Source organism: Thamnophis elegans, chromosome 1, assembly GCF_009769535.1.
Source record: "Thamnophis elegans isolate rThaEle1 chromosome 1, rThaEle1.pri, whole genome shotgun sequence".
Lineage (NCBI taxonomy): Eukaryota > Metazoa > Chordata > Lepidosauria > Squamata > Colubridae > Thamnophis > Thamnophis elegans.
Window position 1 is genome coordinate 53,475,096 of NC_045541.1, and position 20,852 is coordinate 53,495,947.

The 20,852-nt window shown below is 37.5% G+C and overlaps 1 protein-coding gene across 1 annotated transcript in view; it reads right to left on the minus strand.

Moving 5' to 3' along the window:
- Positions 1-20,852, minus strand: part of PDIA5 (protein disulfide isomerase family A member 5) — a 280,958-nt gene that overhangs the window by 147,574 nt on the left and 112,532 nt on the right. The window contains exons 4-6 of the mRNA XM_032217106.1: positions 17,534-17,617; positions 13,966-14,011; positions 4,348-4,440 (exon numbers count right to left, since the gene is read on the minus strand). Coding sequence (XP_032072997.1) covers positions 4,348-4,440; positions 13,966-14,011; positions 17,534-17,617 — 223 coding nt within the window. The remainder of the gene's footprint in view (positions 1-4,347; positions 4,441-13,965; positions 14,012-17,533; positions 17,618-20,852) is intronic.

A 20,852-nucleotide genomic window follows, 5' to 3' on the forward strand; every position in this document is an offset into this window, starting at 1 on the left:
ACAAGATGTAGACCATATCTCAAGGCAGGGTGATGCTGTATGATCTCACTCATATAGCTGTCTCGGGCTACAGCATCAATGAATTCTAATGTTTATTGATGGATAAATCCAAAATATATCGAAAAGTTGACTTTGCGCTTATATTTAAGACACTTAAATGATAAGTTCTCTTTTAGAACTACCTCGTAAAACACAACAATGAAATTTAAAACCGTGATATATCAAATAACCAACTGTGATGAAATTGAGAGACCGCCTCCTGCCAGTCACCTCCCAAAGACCTATTAGATCCCACAGACTAGGCCTCCTCCGAATTCCATCTGCCGGCCAATGTCGGCTGGCGACTCTTCGGGGGAGGGCCTTCTCTATGGCTGCTCCGGCCCTCTGGAACAATCTCCCCATGGAGATCCGGACCCTTACTACCCTTCCGGCCTTCCGCAAAGCAGTTAAGACCTGGCTGTTCCGGCAGGCCTGGAGCTGTTGAACTATCCAGCCCCATTCGAGGTTAAGGCTGTTGTAGAATTTTAAATTGTTGTTTTTTATTTTATTTTTTGTATCCCCTCCCTTTTTATTGTTAGCCGCCCTGAATCTCTCGGGAATAGGGCGGCATACAAACTTAATAAAATCAATCAATCAAATCAAATTTAAAATAATTCAATCTTTAAATTGGCTACCTAGGTAGCACCTCCACAATTGAGACTAAATTTAATTAAAGATCATACAAAAGTCCTTAGGTCTTCTCAGTAGACCAAATACTATACACTTCTTGGATTAGAAGCCTTGATACGGCCCATTAGTCACTGCATTTATTATCTGAATATTTGTCTTTTGCAATATTCTTCAAATTTTATTAATATTGTTATTTCTTCCTAATTATGAGATTTATTCTTTATTTCTAAAATTTATTTGCCATAGAAGTACTCCTCGCTTAACAATCACTTGTTCAAAGTTACATCAGCACTGAAAAAAGGGACTTGCAACTGGTTCTCACACTTATGACCATTGCTGCATCCTTGTGTCACATGATTGTGATTTGATTGTTTGGCAACCATCATGCATTTATGATGGTCACAGCATCCTGTGATTATGTGATCACCCTTCGCAAGTTTTCCAGTCAGCTTCCCACAAGCAAAGTAAACGGGGAAGCCAGTGGAAAGTTGCAAATTGTGATCACATAGTGCAGGGGTGTCAAACTCAATTTCATTGAGGGCCATAGTAGGGTTGTATTTGATCTTGGGGGAGGAAGGCTGGGGGCATGGCCAGGGGACATGCCATGGTCACCTTGACATCACTTGTGTCAGGGGTGCCTATGATGGCTTGAGTGCTCTGCCAGTGAAAATGGGCTCCCAAGCTCTGTTTTCAATAGCAGAGGGTTGCAGGAAGCCATCCCAGCAAAAAACAGAGATTGGGAGCCCATTTTCCCTGGCAGAGGCACCACAGCAGTGGTGGGTTGCCAATTTTTTTACTACTGGTTCAGGTGCGCTCTGGGCGGGTGGGTGGAGCCACCCTCCGCCGCTACTATTACTTTGCCTGATCCGGGCTGAACCAGGAGCAACCCACCTCTGCACAATGGGCCAATCCTTTGCTCTTTCCAGGGCGGTCCCATGGGCCAGATCTAAGCACCCCACAGGCTGGATTTGTCCCCAAGCCTTGAGTTTTACACCCCTGACATAGCATCTTGCTTGACAACCATGGTAATTTGCTTAACAATTGCAACCAAGACTGCTGGAATTGCTGCTGTAAGTTGGTGTGGTCATAAATTTTGCTTAATGACTACTTCACTTAAGGATGGAGATGCCAGTGCCAATTAAGTGTACGGTTAACTGAGGACTACCTGTAAACTTCCTAGCAAATTTTTAGAATTACATTTCTTCCCTCTGTGATTTTGTTTTGATTCTTTGCTTTCTCAGCTTTATAGACTTTATGGGACTATAATTTTATTGAAATAAGTACTGCTTTGACTTTCTCTTGCTTTTCATCTTATTGTTCAACGAAGAAACACAACTGATAATTTAAATTGCTAATGTGCAATTCACATGTAGTGACAAACCATCATGCCCTATATAAATAAATTACAATAATTTGGAAGCTTCTATGCAGTGGATCCTTAACTACACAGAAACCTATCATCAGAAAAAATACTTTGGATTGTAAACTAATCTGCTTTTTCTGTGACATTATAATTTAGCAAATAATGTGTTCAGACATACAGTAGGTAACTATTTAATGTTGGTTCATTTTTTGCTACCCGTGTTGAAATATTATACAGTTCAGAATTCAAACCCATTCAAGAACCATGGTTTGTTCAATGCTGAAAGAAGAAAGTTCTAGTCCTACCCAAAGAGCCAAGAAGGAAGAATATAGAAGCTAAAGAAACTATGCTAAGATAAAATATATTATTCAGGGGCCGCCATACAGCAGACTACAACAAACATTATTTTAAAATAAGATTAAGAACCTCTGGTTGATGATTGTGTATTCTGGATGTTTGTCAAATTCTTTTTAAGAATGCAGTTGAATAGAAAAAATAACTTGTTTCCTTTAACCAGAAATGAATCCAAAGTAATAGGAAGATACCAGAAGAGTTTTTAAAAAGCTACCATGATGAGAAAGGCAACATTTTAAATTGGAAATAAGCCCTAGAGAACCTACAACTGAAAGGTGAACATTAAAAAATAATCTTCTGACAAATGTGAATGCCAAAGTAACTATTGCTATTACTGGAATGATAGCTAAGAAACTGAAATGACTATGAATACCAGCAAGAGAGTAATCAATTAAAATTAAAATTGATTAGAATGGATAGAAAAATAGACACTAGAGAAGGAGCAGCAAGTACAGCAATGTTAGGTTTCATAGTATAGAACATAATAGAATATAGAGCAAAATTAAGATTGCATGAGTTCATCTAAAAATATTCAATGGCCGTGCCAAATTTCTCCATATTAAATACCAAAAATGGTTTCCTCTAAAGTAAAAAAAAAGTATAATGACCCTTAAGTAGACCACTAGTCCTTCAACCTAGAGGCAAGGGATGCTTCTCTACTTCTATATATTGGCTGTGGTTTACATCAGAGTTTTGAAAAACAATACAATTTCAACATTCTGAGAACAAAACACAGGAATATATTAGTGCTTAATAATTTAAGAGCAATTGAGACATATAGTAAACTTCTGGGAACTATCTGGGCAAATGGGTTACACTTCTTAATTAATTTTGCTCCATAACATAACTTAATTCAAGCATCTACAGCAAGTCTTTTTTTTATAATCTATATAAAAACATTCAGAGTATCCCTGGTTTCCCAAACAGTTAACAGTTTGATCGATCATTTCTAGGAGAAAGATTTAGTGCAGTGGTGGGATTCAAAATATTTTACTACTGGTTCTGTGGGCGTGGCTTGTGGGCATGGCATGGCATGGTGGGCATGGCAGGGGAAGAATACTGTAAAATCTCCATTCCCTCCCCACTTCAGGTGAAGATTACTGCAAAATCCCCATTTCCTCCTGATCAGCTGGGACTCGGAAGGCAGAGAATAGATGAAGGTGGGCAAGTCAGAGGTAGTATTTACTGGTTCTCTGAACTATTGAAAATTTCCACTACCAGTTCTCCAGAACTGGTCAGAACCTGCTGAATATCACCTCTGGTTTAGTGTCTACATAACAGTGCAATATTTTGTATGAACACAGGAAGCTGTCTTAAACTGTCAGATGTTTAGTTGATTGAACAATAGTGTTGCCTTCATTGAATGTCAACAGCTCTCCAAGGTTTCGGAGGTATGGTAGCTTCTCCCAATCCTACCTTGAGATGCCCCATGTTGACTGTGAAACATTCTCCACATAGTTTTGCACACTTTCATACATTCTCCAAACCTTTCCTTTCATCTCAGTGGGAAGCTACCACTCATTTCATTAGGCTTTGTCCAGGCAGTATCATTAGCTAGCAAGCTATTAAACTCCATAATCCCATGCTGAAGGCGTTAGTGCATCTTATATCAAGGCAATTAGAAGCTGCAGTTTTCAAGGACCCTTCAAGTCAAAGAAGCCAACATAAATTTAGTCACTTGTAGTGGCAGCTCGAGATGAAATATGCTTTGGGGTAAGATTCATGCTATTACCTTAGCACATTCTGAAATAAATCCATAGCTAGCATGAGATGGTGCCCAGTCAGGATCCCCTTTCCCATTCTACTGAACAAATACTCTCAATGTATTTTAGCTTGCAGTACATTCAGTTTGCTAAACTAGCTCTCTAAATATTCCAGAATAAAAATGTCCATTCCTGATATTTATTTATATGTTTCTTTAAAATGTCCTCTAATGTTAATTACCATTCAAGGGAGCTTACCTTTTCACTGTCAATATGGGCAACATCTTTGGCTTCAGGATCTTCCTCCCACAATGGAGCTCCTTCAGGATCCTTTAGAAAGGCAACCAGTGACTAGAAGAGAAGACATAGCCCTTTAATCACAACTACAATAGATCTGTCAAATGTTGTCTTGGTCTTTCAGGCACCATAAATAGAAATATTTGGCTTGCTTTTCCAGTGAAGATTTTTAAGGAGCTCTGTTCCCTGATATGTTTCTTTTTAAAAACAGATTCAGAGTATTGAACCCAAACATGGCATTTTCACTAATTTTTTTAGAAGAATACATTAGGGTTAGGTTGCCTGCCTAGTATACCACCCATCTCATGTAAGTGACTCTGGGCAGTTTACAATTAAAAAATAATAAAAAATAGAAAAGCTACTAGTCACTATAGGCTAATCCTTTCAATTGAAACTTGAAAATCCAATGTGCACATGGCCCCTGTGCATGTGCTCTGCCCCCACGCATGCACAGCAAAGATCTGACGACTAGCTGGCTGGTGGGAGGCACACGCGCATGCACAGCGGAACTGAACTGGAGCGATGGCTTGTGTGCCCAGAGAGAGGGCGCTGTGTGCCACTTGTGGCATGGGTGAAATAGATTCACCATCACGTCTATAGGCCATTACCTTGTGAGACTGTTCTGAGAAAAAGGATGAAGGATCGTAAACCTCTATAGTTCCATGGTGGAAAACTAAGATAAAAATTGAATGTTGTACAACAGAAATATTTGGTTACTGAAAGACTACAAATTGTCCAATGTACTAGAATAAAACTTGACTATTTCTTATAAACTGAGCATTAAGTGGGACTTCAGTCTCACTAGCCTATATCTCAAGATCAATGTATATGTTTTATTACAGACTTAGCATATACATCTTTCTCTATATATGAGAAATTAAAAATTAAATTAAACGTTCCATCATTTATTTATTAGATCTATGTTCCAATTTTCATTTAGGAGTTCAATATGATGTACTGAGCACTATGTGAGGTGTCTATTAAGAAGAATACCTATAGGACATAAGAGAGTCACAAGTTTTTTCTAAAAAAAAACATAGACGCCATGGCCAAGTATTCTCTGTATATCTATTCAGTGAACCATAAAATCATGAAAACAGATGGGAATTAGCAATTGTAGAAAATGGTAGAATAGGAAGGTTATGTTTGCTTCAAAATAAGATGTGGTTTGGCTCCTTTACCTATCTTGTTTGAATGTATGATATTTTGGGTCTGTAAATTTTGCTTGAATTTAGGGTGTGATGTTTGATTTATCTGTATTTTATGACCAGCATGCCTATTCTTTGGATGATGTGTGCAATCTATGTTACTCATCTTAATTTTCTAGCAACGGATGACTGACATATGGTGATGGAAAGTTTATTTGTATATTCTGAGACTCACTGGCCTGCCTTTGTGGAAGTGCATTTTTTGTAAGTGATCACACCATTCTGTAAGCCTGTCCACAATACACGTGCAAGGTTCCAAATGTTACTCAGTCCCCCAAAACAGTGTGGGGTGGGAAGGAATGGTGCTGTTTCAATCCAATGTATACAAAGTATGACAAGTTACAATGGCTTCCTTTTGTCAAGGTTCCGAGTAATGAAACCAACTAATGCAGCAATTCTGAGACTTTCAGCTTTCTCAGAAAACAGTTTTATTGACTACTTTCATTCATGTCGAAATTTGAGAAAGCTGAATGTCTCGGAGTTGCTCAATTGGTTGGGTTCATTACTTGGAACCTTGACACCTTCCTCCCTCCCTCTTTCCTTCCCTCTTTTACAAACAAAAACTATGTTCTGAGTATCGTTCATGTGAATGCAGGTAGTCCCATCCAGTTATTTAGATGCACTGCACACACCCTTTGGCTTTCTCTGCTTATTCTCAGCTTTATCAGTATAAATTTTCCTTCAGGCAGTCCTGAGGGACAGGGAGGAACTAATCTTTCAAGTGTTAAAGAAACTGGCTGCATAATTTAGCTTCAGAAAATCCTGCATACCAAATCCATGTGCTAGATCTAGGATCTTTAACACAAAGGCCACAAACATTTCTCTTGGGACTCCAGCCTTCTTGATTATTTTAAATAAATCCCCCTTTAATGTAAAAATAACTGGATATCTAGCATGTTGCAAAATTCCCTGTATTCAATATATACAGAACTGAAAAATATTTCATTCCTGGAGTTACAGCAGAAGAGGCAACTTGTTGCTATTTTCTCAGTTTATTATTATTCTCTGGTACTTAAACTCATTTAAAAAACAACGGGACATCTAAAGCCAAGGTAGTTTCTACAATCCAAGGTTTATAAAGCAAGCTACAAGCTGAGGAATTAAGAAAAAAAAGCTGTACAATTCCTTTCTAATCTGACTAAGAGATATGACTAGGATGGGACAACTACCGTATATAAAACATTTCGATTTTGTGATTTCTTTCCTTTATTAGCAAGTCTGCATGTGATAATATCATAGCCTTATGGATATTTGCTCTTACAGTCACATCCACTTCAACAGCGTTTCCTCAAATATGAAAAGAAGCTCAGACTACATATGTTTTTTCCCATAAGCTAATTATACTTATAAGCCCCATGATTTGTTGTTGATAATTGGGCCACTGAACTTTATTAGCATGCATTCTGTTTCAGCTAAACCATTACATTCAGAAAATTTAAATTCTCTATCAGATTGCCAATGTAAAAAGGGGTAGTTTTTATGTGTAGAAAACAATAAAGACTCAACACAGATTCATATAACTGTGATTGTAGGCGAGTTTCTCACAGCCCTGACCTTACTAATGGGAGTCAAAGCACTGAGTACCTATCTTACTGAGTTTAATGAGGTAAAGGTAACATCTCTTTCACCTTCCATCAAATTGGTTCTACAGTCTAATAATCTAGGTTTATCACAACTTCTAGAGCTCGTTTTGGGTAACTTAAGAAAAGGGAACACTGCTTAAGAAATCATTTTCAAAAACCTAGAAGAAAGCTTATGCATTCATTCAGAGGTAACTGATGAATGTTTTTGAGAGGAATCTCCACTCCTCTTAGGCATAATCTTAACATGTGTATAAAACACCACGCTGGGCTGCAGCCCAAGAAAGAAAATATGTTTAAAATACAAAAGAGCATATGTGGAGAGCTTTGTTTCTTCTTGCTGATTTGAAACAGCATAGACAAATTAAAAGCACGAGCACTAAGAGCAGGATGGCTGAAGAGAATTCTCTTCAGAGGGAGAGATATTTCAAAGTAAAATAGAAGTTTGATCCTAGAGTAAATCATATAAAACAAATTACATTTTCTAAGCAATCTCTGCTGAGTTATTGAAATAACTGTTTTTGTCTCCCTGTTACTGATAAATATACAAATTGTGAGCCTGAAGGCAGGGAATTGTTGCTTTAAAATTGGTAATCACAAACACAACTGAAGATTCTAATGTAAGTTTGAATGTCTTTTATCGATAAAATAGACAATATTTTCTCTGGAGCCTAATTTTTAAAGTCTTCAATGTTTTATTTATGAATAAGAACCTGTTATCACTGAATAAGCTTTCCCTAATATCCAAATATATGTGGACTGCAATGTTCAGAATTCCAGTAATCTCAAAGAACAGCAGGTTGCAGAGAGCTGACGTAAAAGATTGTAAGAAAAACAGAATGCGTTGAAATCAGAAAAGGTGACTGCTGAGATATTTTTGTTTTTCTCCACATATACAGAATAAAAAAGAGAGGAACTTTAGCATATTGCCCAGCTCCATCATGCAGAACGCAGATTAAACCTTTTTGTTCAAAATCAAACAAATTTTCAGGCTAGAATATTATGTAAATTGAATAAGCTTCACTTAATCTGCAGAATCTTTCTCTCCATGAATAAAATTTGAGATTCAAAAGTTAACAATATAGATATTGGTTGCTTAGCATCAGCAGGATGAGACAGCTTTAAGGTTCAAAGAATTCTTCTACTCAAACAGCAGTGGCAAGATTTCACCATGGGTGAGATATAAAAGAAATGACTCCTGGTAGGCATAACTGTATATAATTTTGCAGATGTGGCCATCCACACGATTTAACAGTTGTTATGGAGTCTAGATAATTATTTCAGGAAGGTTCATTCTTATTTCTGTTGAACAATCATTAAAAACATTCTGCATGCTACTTATAGCCAAAGAAATGTTGGAAGCTTGTTTCAAGTGCCAGATTAGTAGTCCCTGTATATTTCTTTTCAGATTTATTTTTTCATCACCTTGATTTAGGCAAAACACTAGTGAAGCAGCTTCTATCAGTTCCATCAAGAGACAAGTTTTGGATTGCTTTTATTTTTAAGGATCTGTCAACAAAACTTGTAGACTTTGTTCTGGACCTGGAGGATAGCTGTATTAGTTGAGGAAAAGGCTATATCTAAGCACTAAGTAGTCCCTACGTGGCTTTTGCCTAGCTAGTAAAGAAGTTCTTTTTGATTTTGCTGGGTTGGGTATTTCTCCTCCAGAGTTGCATGGTTAGGTCCCAGCATATGTTATGTTTATATTTTAGAATATAAGTAGTCCTTGCTTAATGAATGAATATTCAGCATTCAGCTTCCATTCCAGGTTATGGTTACACCAAATGAGCTCAGTCCCCATGTTCACATGATCAAAATTCAAGTGCTTGGCAGCCCACCCGCATACTGCAGGGGCACGTCAATTCTCTAAACTTACATATCTCATCTCTGATCTTTTGGCTACCCTACACAAAAACCTAACACCTCTGCACTGCACAGGGTCTGCTGCACACAACTGATTGTCACCATTTTCTGGCTCACTAGGCTCTCTTTTCAAGGCTGCTTCTGCTTTTCTCCAAAAAGCACATGTAGTTCTTGCAATGCTTCAGAAAGCCTTAAAGAAAGCTTCTGAGGCTTCACAAAGCCCTGCAAGAAGGCTACACATACATTCTTCGAACTGCATGCATCATTTGTAATGGTATGTGGGAATGGTATGCCTCTTTGGAGATGGGGTGGAGATGCTGCCTAGGGAGAAGTTAGATATAAAGAGAGCTTAGCCCGCAGCTGTACAGCGGGCAGCACAAATGGTTCAAGAGGGTTAAGACAATCCCTAGGTCCTTGGGTTGTGAAGGAGATGGAAGAGAATTGTACTTTCAGACTTGCAAGAGTCTATTAATGTACCTTTAGAGCAGAGTAGAATTGGCTTATTTGATCAGGTTTTATGTCAGATCTTTCTGGTAAAACTGACATCGTTTTTGTGATGCTTTGGAAAGTCTTCAGAAAGCAGCAGGAAGAAGTTCTTCCTCCTGTCTTCCAAGGTCATTTCCACATACCATTAGAGCCTACCTTGATAGAAAGAGATGATCACTCAACATGAAGTCTACTGCCAGACAGGAAGTTTAGAATTGCTGCCTGGTCCAAATGAGCAGCATGAAAACGATTCTCTTCTCCCTATAGGAACCACTGGGATAGGTCTATGTCATTCATGCTGGCATAGGAGGCATGCTGCGGGGTCCAAAGGCTTGAGTAGTTTGGCTGGAGGGATCCAGGAGAAGAGCCTTCTCTCCCATTGTACCTGTCGTCTGGAATATCTTGTCCCCAGAGTTGGGTTGGCCCCAACCCTCCTGATCTTCTATAAGAGACCAAAGACCTGGCTCTGCCAGTTGGGTTGGGGCTCCAATGGGGGAGCATCACAGTGGGGGTTGATCGATTAACAACAGATCCCACCTCTCTCCCACCCTGGTCTTGCCCTTCCCATCTTTTAATTTGGCTGCTATAGTGTTTTATTAATGCTTTTATCTTTGTTCAGTTTTTATTTTCTATGATTGTAAGCTGTCCAAATAAGGTAAGATGGGTGGCCAAAATTTTTATAAATAAATAAATAATAAATAAATAAATAAATAAATAGTAAGAAAGAAAGTAATGTGGCAAGTATGCTAATAGGAGGGTGCTTCAAAATATGCTAACCATATCGTGAATTCCTACCTGTTTTCATATACACAAAAAACTATGCTGAAAAACCATACACTTGTTATGTTTTTAGATCCATACATCATTTTTACCAAACCTATTCAATGACAAAATCAGAGTGCTAAAAATATTAATGCATTGGAGTATCATAATTATTTAAAAATAGTTTAAAAGTTCAAAGGGTAACAGCTTTAGTTCTTGCTTGAGAGAATAAAATAGAACCCATAGAGATTTGAGCCATTCCATGGCAATCTGTTTCATTGTTCTATACCTCTTACTCTTAGGAAACCTCTCCTGATGCCAATTAAAAACTACTTTATTGTAATTTTTTGTCCCATTTTCTGGAACAACTCTGAACAATTCTGCTCCATTTGCTAGTCCTTCAGATATTTGAAGGTAGCTATCATGCTCCCCATAGTCTTTACTTCTGCAGATTAAGAACATACTATATTTCTAAATATTCCTGACAATTTTTTTCCTTCCAGGCCCTTTTAATCTTGCTCAGTTTCCTTCAGATGTGTTTCAGTTTATCAGTGTCCTTTTTAAAATACAATACCCCAAATGGGATGCAGTATTCCAGGTATCATATGACAAGTACAGTGGCTTTTCTTGATCCTGAGGCTATTCCTCCGTATATTCAGTCTAGGTAGCATTGGCTTTTATGCAACTGCATAAAACTGTTGCCTCATGTTCAGACTATGATCCACTAAGAGAGGGGTCCCTCAACTCCTGGTCCACGACTTATTGGGAACTGGGGTGTGTTATTGGCGGGCAAGTTCCCAAAGCTCCTTTTGTGCAAGCAGCAGGCAAGTGCATGAAACCATCCCTCCCTGCTGCCACCACTGCTGGTCCACAGATCCAGAAAGGTTGAGGACCCCTGCATCAAGGCACCCAGATTTTTTTCTGCATGTGCTGCTGCTCATAATGAAATAGGATTGCATTACTATAATACCTACTGATATCTCTCTTCTTCCAGGAATTAATCAATTCCCCTTTTAAAGCTATCTGAAGTTTATGCGTATGAAGTAATTTATTCTGTCTGCTCTGAATCCAACAAATGTTTGCAAAAGCAAGCACCCGCTCTGTTCTGTTTACGCACTTTGCAATTTTATAAGCTGCCTTAATGTTCCCCCTTGGTTAACCTTATTTTTCTCAGTATAAAGGAGAATAAATACTTCAGTTGCCCCTCACAAAGCTATTTCTGTAGCCTCTGTATGCTCTTTTCTGCACCTGCTCTACCTTTTAAATGTTTGAAAAATTAGGTAGAACATTTCAGAAAAACATAGAAAAACTGAAGGCAGAAAAAGACCTAGTGGTTCGTCTATTATTTTTTTTTTAATTGTCAGATGATGGACATGTGTTTATACTAAGCATGTTTAAACACCATTACTGATCACCAAACAGTATCTCCACTAGAAGTTGGTTCCAAACCTCCACTACTCTTTCTGTGAAGCAATACTTTCTAACATTACTTTTGAACTTCCCTCCTGCCAGTTTGGAGTTATTGCCCCTGAGCTCTTAATTTTTGCTTCATGTTGAAAATACGGCTTTCTAGAACTTTATTCACACCCTTAATATATGTAATGGTTTCAATCATATCTTCTGTCCTCCAGGCTGTATATACTCTGTTCCTCCAATCTCTCCTGATATGATTTTGTTCCTCAGACCTTGTACTATTTTTGTTGCCCATCTCTGGACTTGCTCAATCTTGTCAATATCTTTTTTTAAAGTGAGATCTACAAAACTGGACACAGCATTCCAAGTGGCTAATACCCTATTTGATGATATTAAAGGTAAAGGTTCCCCTCACACATATGTGCTAGTCGTTCCCAACTCTAAGGGGCGGTGCTCATCTCTGTTTCAAAGTCGAAGAGCCAGCGCTGTCCGAAGACGTCTCCTTGGTCATGTGGCCAGCCTGACTAAATGCCGAAACTGCACGGAACACTGTTACCTTCCCACTAAAGGTGGTTCCTATTTTTCTACTTGCATTTTTACATGCTTTCGAACTGTTAAGTTGGCAGAAGCTGGGATAACTAATAGGAGCTTACTCCATTATGCAATACTAGGGATTCGAACCACCGAACTGCTGATCTTTCTGATCAACAAGCTCAGCATCTTAGCCACTGAGCCACCTAATATGGTGGTATTAGGACCTCCTTTTTCCTCTTGGTGATCCCTTTAGTGATGCCTTTCAGATTTTTTTTTTTTTCAGAATTTCAAGGATAGCTACATTACAGAGGCTTAACGTATTCAAACATGGAACCTTTCCCATGCTGATAATCTGGGCTCCCATGCTAAATAAAATGGATTCATATAAATTCATAGCCTAAAGTTGTCCTGGGACATTTGGAGAACTTCTGGAGGCCATGGTAAAAATCTGGGGTTACATTTTTACAAGGTAAATTCAACTGAGCTAAGCAGTGGACCCAAGTAGCAGAATTCTTTAAAGTATCCATATCTTTACCATATCAGTATGGTAAATTCTCATTTAGCGATCAGAATTTGGACCAGCAATTCAATCCTTAAGTAAAGAGGTCATTAAGTGAAAATGTAACTGTATTTATGATCTTACTTCAGCTTCCCTTTGCTTTACAGACCTACAAAGGTAATAAATGCAAAAATTGGTCACAAAGTTACTTTTTTTATCTGTCATAACTGAGAATGATCACTAACCAAGGACTATCTATATGTCTCCTGAAATAATTGCAGAGGCAGAACCAATTGAAGTTTATACGCCGCCTGCGTTTTCTTTGTGAATTATTTTATTTCTTAATGCTGCTACTGTGCTAGGTCCAAATTTAGAAGTCACTGGAGGCACTCAACCTTTTTCTGTAGAGAAAGAAGACAACCTGTGCTAAATTACTATTCCATCTTGATCCTCACTATTTGCCTACTTGGAACTGGGAACCATAAGCACAACTAAAAGCCAAAAGTCTCTAAATTTTGGCAATGGAGTCACCTACTAGGCAAAAGCCTCAGCAAATGGGCAAACACACTTGCCTCTGACAATGGCTCTAACCCCAGAGATGGAGCTTCTTTAACCTGGTCTATTTTCTGATGTCCTCTAGAGGCCATTTTTCTCTGAAGTTCTTGCTTTGTGTAAATCCTATTAAGGCCAGGCAGGAAAGAGAAGGAAAACAATGGTTAGGGAGGAAGGCCACTTTACCCATTCTAGACTAAAGGCAACATCTCTGTGAGTTTAATCTATGTCTCTAATGAGATCTTGAAAAAGGCCATTTCATCTCTCTTTTAATCTTGTATCACAACAGATGAAAAAAATAAAATAAAAAGATGAGTATTTTTTCCCAATCACTCTCAGTTTCATGCTATTAGATATAGTCTGGCATAAAAGGGAATTTACAGCAAAACCAAGATCTTCTCATTAAAAACAATCACAATAACCATCCTCTCCCTTTGTTAGCAGATTGCAACGAAGCTGCAATTTAGCATTAACTCAATCTAGTTAATCACACATAGATTCACAGGATGTTTAGCATGCATATGTACAGGAGATTTGAGACCTTTAGGTCACTCAAGCAGCTGTTTACAAAATGTACCACCTCTCTCCCATCCAAAAATAAAGCTGCATATATTAACATCTGTTCTACATCCGAAAACAGCCTTTCTTTTCCAAAAGGTTTGGAAAACAACTGTAAATTTACCTTCAGTGTAAATGCTCTGTTATATTCAGTGTGAAATGCACCATCTCTGTAAAGAAAAACAGTAATTAATTTTAGCAACACCATTAGAAAATCACACAACTCTTTATTCTGGCCAGACTAAATGAACTTTTTGTCATTTTGCAAGCCTGTGCAAAACAGAACAATGAAAAACAAGTTTTGGAAGCAAACAGGTCTCTAATGGGCAATCTCTTCCATAAGCCTTAATGAGACAATTTACCATAGACCAGGTTTAGGGAGTGGCAGATACCCAAGGGAACTTCCATTAACAATGCACTGCTCTGTTTAGGCAGCTTAATCCCCACCAAACAAAAGCAGACATGTGCTCAAGTCCTCTGAAATCAATGAACTGATAAAATACTTTCAACTTATTCAGGAAATATTGGTAGAGACCACCTTACTGAAATGAATCAAATAGGCAGTTCAAAGTAACTCCTAATGTGTTCGTATTAGTTTCTGAATCCTTTTTCCAAACATAACTGATTTTTTAAAACACTAGTCAAGATCATATTGACATGATTTTCCCTATTTCTTTCACACGGGATTTTAAAAAAAGAGATACCGTATTTTTCAGGACTGTGTCCTTTTTCCTCAAAAAAAGAGGGTGAAAATCTGTGTACGTCTTATACACTGAATACAGCATTTTTGGCCTCCTGAAACCCTGCCCCCTTTGCAAAAATGGCCATGCATAGCCTTTAGGAGGCTTCCAGAGTTCTCCTGGTGGCTGGGGAGGGCAAAATGAGCGAAAAACAGGCTGTTTTTTGCTCATTTTTGCCCCCCGCCCAGCATCCAGGAGTGCTCTATAAGCCTCCTAAAGGCTATGCACATCCTTTTTTTCTGACAAAAAAGGGCCCGTTTTTTGGGAGGTCTGCAGAGTGCAAAAACTTTTTTTTAAAATTTTCCTCTTCAAAATCTTGGTGTGTCTTATACTCCAGTGTGTCTAATAGTCTGAAAAATATGGTAATTTCCAGAAATAACTTTGACCCGCTATTACTGCTGCTCATACTGGAATAAAAAATATTATGTTATTGATCTGTAACACATTTTTATTGAGGCAGTTCCTGCAACAAACCTTTGTTTTCATAACAAAAATCTCTAATAATAAATATACGTACACATGGAGCCAGCTGTTTATAATTCTACTTGCCATCTCACTATAGAAAAGAGAGAGATGACAGCAAAAATGATGAGGCCTGCCTACTTATGATGCATGCATTTTTTAGAGTGAAAGAACTTGGTCTTGTGCTAGCTGATCAGCTCCAAATTCTGAATGAAGCTTGGCCATCTACTTATTCCTGTTCTTGCTGAGCATTTTGTCCTGAACATGGAAGTGAGTCCATGAGTATGAGAGATAGCTGAGGTTGATTAGCAGATAAATCAAAATTGCCAGGCTACAACTTGCTCCAAGAAATATGAAACAAGCTAAAACTCTGCATGCATCTTTAATTAGACAATAAAGAACTAACACTCGGTAGGGAAATATTTAAGGAATTGTAAGCCTCTGCCCTGGTGACAAACATTGAGTCCTGCTTCTTGTAATGGAAGACTGAATCAGACTCAAGAAGACTAACTTGAGATAGTGAGAACAATCAACCAATGGAACAGCTTGCCTTCAGAAGTTGTGAGAACTTCATCACTGGAAGCTTTCAAGAAGAGACTGGACTGCCATCTGTCAAAAATGGTGTAGGCTCTGCTTTGGTGGGGAGTTGGACTAGGTGAATACAAGGTCACTTCCAACTCTGTTAATCTGTATCTGTATATCTTGGAATTCCTGTTCAAGGAAGCGTAACTTATGAAAACCACAGTTGTCACTCTTCTGTGCTAAGGAAATGACCTCTACTCAACAGCAATGACACCTGGAGCTTCAAGAACAATGCAAAGCAACCTAACGTTAGTTAGAACAATTGATCAGTGGAACAATTTGCCTCCAGAAGTTGTTAATGCTCTAATACTGGAAGTTTTAAAGAAGATATTGGATAACCATTTGTCTGAAGTGGTGTATGGTTTCATGCCTAGGCAGTGGGTTGGACTAGAAGACCGCCAAGGTCCCTTCCAACTCTGTTATTCTGAACTATGAATGGGGAGGTACACAAAATATGAATGTATAGTTTAGCTTGGCAAGTTGGCTGAAAGACATTGAAACAAAGTTTTCCCCACCTGAAGTGGGAAATTGTCGCCTGTATTTGATAGGACTCCAACTTTTAGCAAATGCACAGATTACTCAAGCTCCCATTCCAGCACCTGAGTTCCCTCACAGACATACACAATACACAAACACAGAGGGTCAAACTCAACCTTGGGAATAATTCAAGCCAATCTGGGGCTGACCAGGACATTAAAAAATTATATAGCATTCAATGTAGAAATCAGACTTGTATCTATTATATACAGTCATCTAGATCAGTGTTTTTCAACCACTGTGCCGTGGCACACTAGTGTGCCGTGACATAGTGTAAGGTGTGCCGTGGGAAAAACACCCGCCGGGTGTTTTTGCCTCGGGACATCTCTGTGTCCCGAAAGTTGCTTTCGGGACACAGGGATGCCTCTATTAAGTCCCTGCGGCCCCACGTTTACTTTAAAAACGCGGGGACCGCCAGGAGGTAGCGCACGCAGGGACGTCAGCCATACACTGTATGGCTGAAGGCTGTATGTCTGTGGGGGAACTATACTGCACCTAATGTGGGGGGACTATACTGCACCTAATGTGGGGGGACTATACTGGGCCTAATGTGGGGGAACTATACTGGACCTAATGTGGGGGACTATACTGGACCTAATGTGGGGGAATTACAACCTAATGTTGGGGAACTACAACCTAATGTGGGGGTAACTATACTGCCAACGTAATGTGGGGGGAAATAAGATATATGCAAGATAAGATATATGCAGTGTGCATAGGAATAATTTCTTTTTGTTTATTTGATTCCTATTCAAGAGAATTACTTTATATATAGTCAATATAGGCACAGAGTTAAATTTTTTTAACATTTTCTAATGGTGGTGTGCCTCGTGATTTTTTTCATGAAAAAAGTGTGCCTTTGCACAAAAAAGGTTGAAAAACACTGATCTAGATTGAGCATTTTAAAATCATATTAATATGCACAAGACAGTTAAGCAAAGATGTTGAACTCTCATGGAAATCAGCAAGAGAAACCGATTCAACTTCAGTGAGAATTTAACTAGTTTATTGCAAGCAACCTTGGACATTTTGCCAGCATGGGTTTTAACCCTCAAAAATGTAATGCCACTGGCTGTCAAAATGTGGAGGAAGAAGAAACTAAAATACAAATATTCAGTGAAATAACCACTACCTTAATGAGCAAGATTATTCATACATGGTACAGGCTACTAGCTTATTCTGATCTAGACTTAAAGCTACCCAAAGTCATTGAGAGCGAGTTGGGTGGCCATATAAATTTTCTTAACTAAATACATGAATAAATATACATTACTCTGTATAGGATTGTATTGTGCAACAAGGTCATTCTCAAAGCCATGGAGGACCCTAGCAATTTCAACGTAATATCCACTAACCCACTCATGTACATACTTGTAGTGTAGTAATTCTATCCCTTTCTCTTTCAAACCAGGATCAACCTTCATCTTCTTGCATAGTTTTCGGCTTTCTGAATCACTACAAGAGATAAATGAAAATATTTTATTTTTAATAAAGTGTTAGTATCATATTACAATCAACTATAAGCATATTATTCTACTTTAGCAGCTATATTTAAAGTGCCCAAATATTTAGATCAAATAAAAATCCACATTAAAGATCAAAGTTTCAGTTTTATATTGAGGTAGATAATAGAAACTGGGCGTTTCAGCATTTGGATTATAATATTTCCTTCATAGAGAAGTTAAAGCCATTCTATTTCTATATACTTTAATGGTAGCAGTTGTGATTCTTTCAACATGCTTTAATGTTTTCTGATTCTAATTTTATGATGTAAAAGCTTTAAATTAATTTTTCATTGTTGTTTGGTTGTTCTTCAACTTGGCTACCTGCCAGGCAGAAAATTCAATTTGTGAATTTGAAATCACATTAGAGCCTGAAGAAAATACAGCATTTAGAATTCACGATAAAGGTAAAGTTAAAGGTTCCCCTTACACATATATGCTGGTCGTTCCTGACTCTAGTGGGCGCTGCTCATCTCTGTTTCAAAACCAAAGAACCAGCGTTGTCCAAAGATGCCTCCGTGGTCATGTGGCCAGCTTGACTAAATGCCAGCCTCCCAGCCTCCAGGAACACTTTGCAGGCCTCCCAAACGCTCTGCACGTCCATTTTTGTGAAGGGGGCAGGGTTTCAGGAGGCCACAAATGCTGTATTCAGTGTATAAAATGCACCCAGATTTTCATCCTCTTTTTTTGGGGGGGGAAGTGCATATTATACTCCAAAAAATATGGTAAATCAGTTCAATAAGCCGTATTTTTCTTGCCCCTGTTTTTTTACAGCATCATTATTTAGTTTAATGTCTCAATATTATTGCAGAGCTATCTCTTTCCTTCAACCCAGCTTTGCCTTTATTTTTATTTTTTCTCTCTCTGTAGCTTTGCTATTTTTACTGCTAGAAGGAAGAAAGGTACCTGTAATACGTGTATGGGCATTTAATGAAAGTGATGTGTGAGACAGAACAGTTAGTATATGCAATGTAGATTAATCAATTTTACAAATGGGGGGCCTCCTTGTACTGAGACTTAATTCTAAATAGTGATTGTTTCAATTAACTGGGATGGAATTTCTGGCAAATATACCTACACACATACAAGCACACAAATATTTCTGACATTCACTCACATTCAGACGGGGAAATTCTAGGATTGTTTTTAGTTGAAGTTGGCAAGGTAAAGAAGCTGGAGGTTGCTCAGCATATTTATTTTTATTTTTCTGTGATTTACTTCCAGATAAGCTTTCCAAGAAGTGTTATAGAATGAAAATACCACTATTGGGAAAGCCCTACCACAGATGCAGTGGACATATGCAAGTAAAAACATATGAAAATACATAATGATGTATATGGAAATCAGATGCAACTAGATCTAACTAACTAGATTTTCCAAATCTTAGACCAAGGATTTCTACTTTTTTATACAGTAATTTTATTAAAGATTATAATTATAACAATCAAAACTAATACAATATGAAAAAATAAAAGAAAAAGATGCAGAAATAAAAACAAATAGAAAAGGAAAAATAAACAAAAATACATATGTGAGTTCTCATCTTCATCACAAGTATAAACAATTTTAGTAACGTCTCACCTTATGTTAAAATACAACAAATGATCTCTTCTTCCCATATCCTATTTTTTACCTATAAACAAATACATAACGCCTCATTGTTTTGCTCATGATGTCAGCAAAAGTCCATGAATGGTTACCAGAAACAATAATGTATCTATTTTAACTCAGATCAAATAAACCCACTTTATATTCATTCCCTTTATTTCTAATAATCTTTAGTCCCTCCAAATCACGTCCTAGAACTTGATTTATTTTTTCTTTCTACTTTTCACAAAATTCTTCAAACCTTAACAATCCTCTTTTGTAAATCCAGTGAAAGAAAATTATTCAGCTCAATCTCTTGATCTGTTTGTATTTCCCTTTTAATTATTAAAACATCAATCATTTTTGTATGTCCAGTATAGCATCTTCCATATCATTCTTGTAGATGTCCACTTTCAACTGAGTCTTATCAGGTAGAAACTGCTCCTATTCTGTATCAACTTTTACATACACTCTATGTATAGAGACAGACTTTTAAAATGGACTTCTAGAGTCCATTGTTCAAAAAATATTCCTGTTAAAATATTTTGTTTCATTCTGTAACTGTAAGTTGTGATTAAGTGTTCTTTTTCTTTAATTTAAATATTTAATTCCTTCTAGATTCCTCCAGTGTCCAATTTTTAAAATCTTATTTTTGTTTAATTCAAAACAAAAGCATTTCCATATGGGATTTTTTATAATTAATTCCAAAATCCAATTTTAAATTTATCTGGACCATTAGTTAATTTATAACTTTCTAAAATCCAGGTTTTAATCACCCTTTAGCTGTTTATCCCCCCCCCGCCATTTTTTTAAAAAGTTCTGAAACCTAAAACTTCTTTCACTGAAGATTGAAGGAAACTCACCTGGTGCTATATAACTTGTTGACCCAAATGTTCCTAATAGCATAAAAATAATTTCTGAAAGTATTAGAAAAGGAAATATGTGAATTGAACGTCCTTTCAAAGGCACTGATTGAGGTTTGAGCATGATTCTTTTCTTGTCTCTTAACCAGCTGGAGACCACTGCCTGGAATACTTGGAGGCAAGTCCTCTCCTTGTCAAGGGAGGAATTATTGCTCACCTACTTCTTGCCATTTCTTCAATCCACTTTTTCTAGTTCTATCGATATTTTAAACTAAAATGATCCTAAATTTCAGCAATTCTGAAGCAAAGCTATAAACGTTCACATTTGTCAGAAAGTAAATATGAAAGTTCTGTCATAATCATTCTACACATGTTATTTATCAAACACAGGTGTTAGAGTAGTCTCTCATTTTTAAATCTGGAATAGAGATTCCAGTACATGGAAATCGTATGTTAAAAAGATTGCTTCCTCCAAAATACATAAAAGGATGTAACAGAAATGTTCAAGATTGGGTCCAACCAAAGCTAGTTCTGAGTAAAAAGCAAAAGCAATTATAATAGATTTCAACACTCAGTTTGACCCTTAGAAAACTAGCTGACAAATGAGTACTTAGGAGTTCAATTGCTGAGGGTTCAGCCAACAGCAATTTTAAACAAGAGAAATAAGAACTAATCAGCAAAAAACTGATTTTAAAGAGGTTTCTATTTCAGTAAAATAGCCAAAATAAATACGGTGCA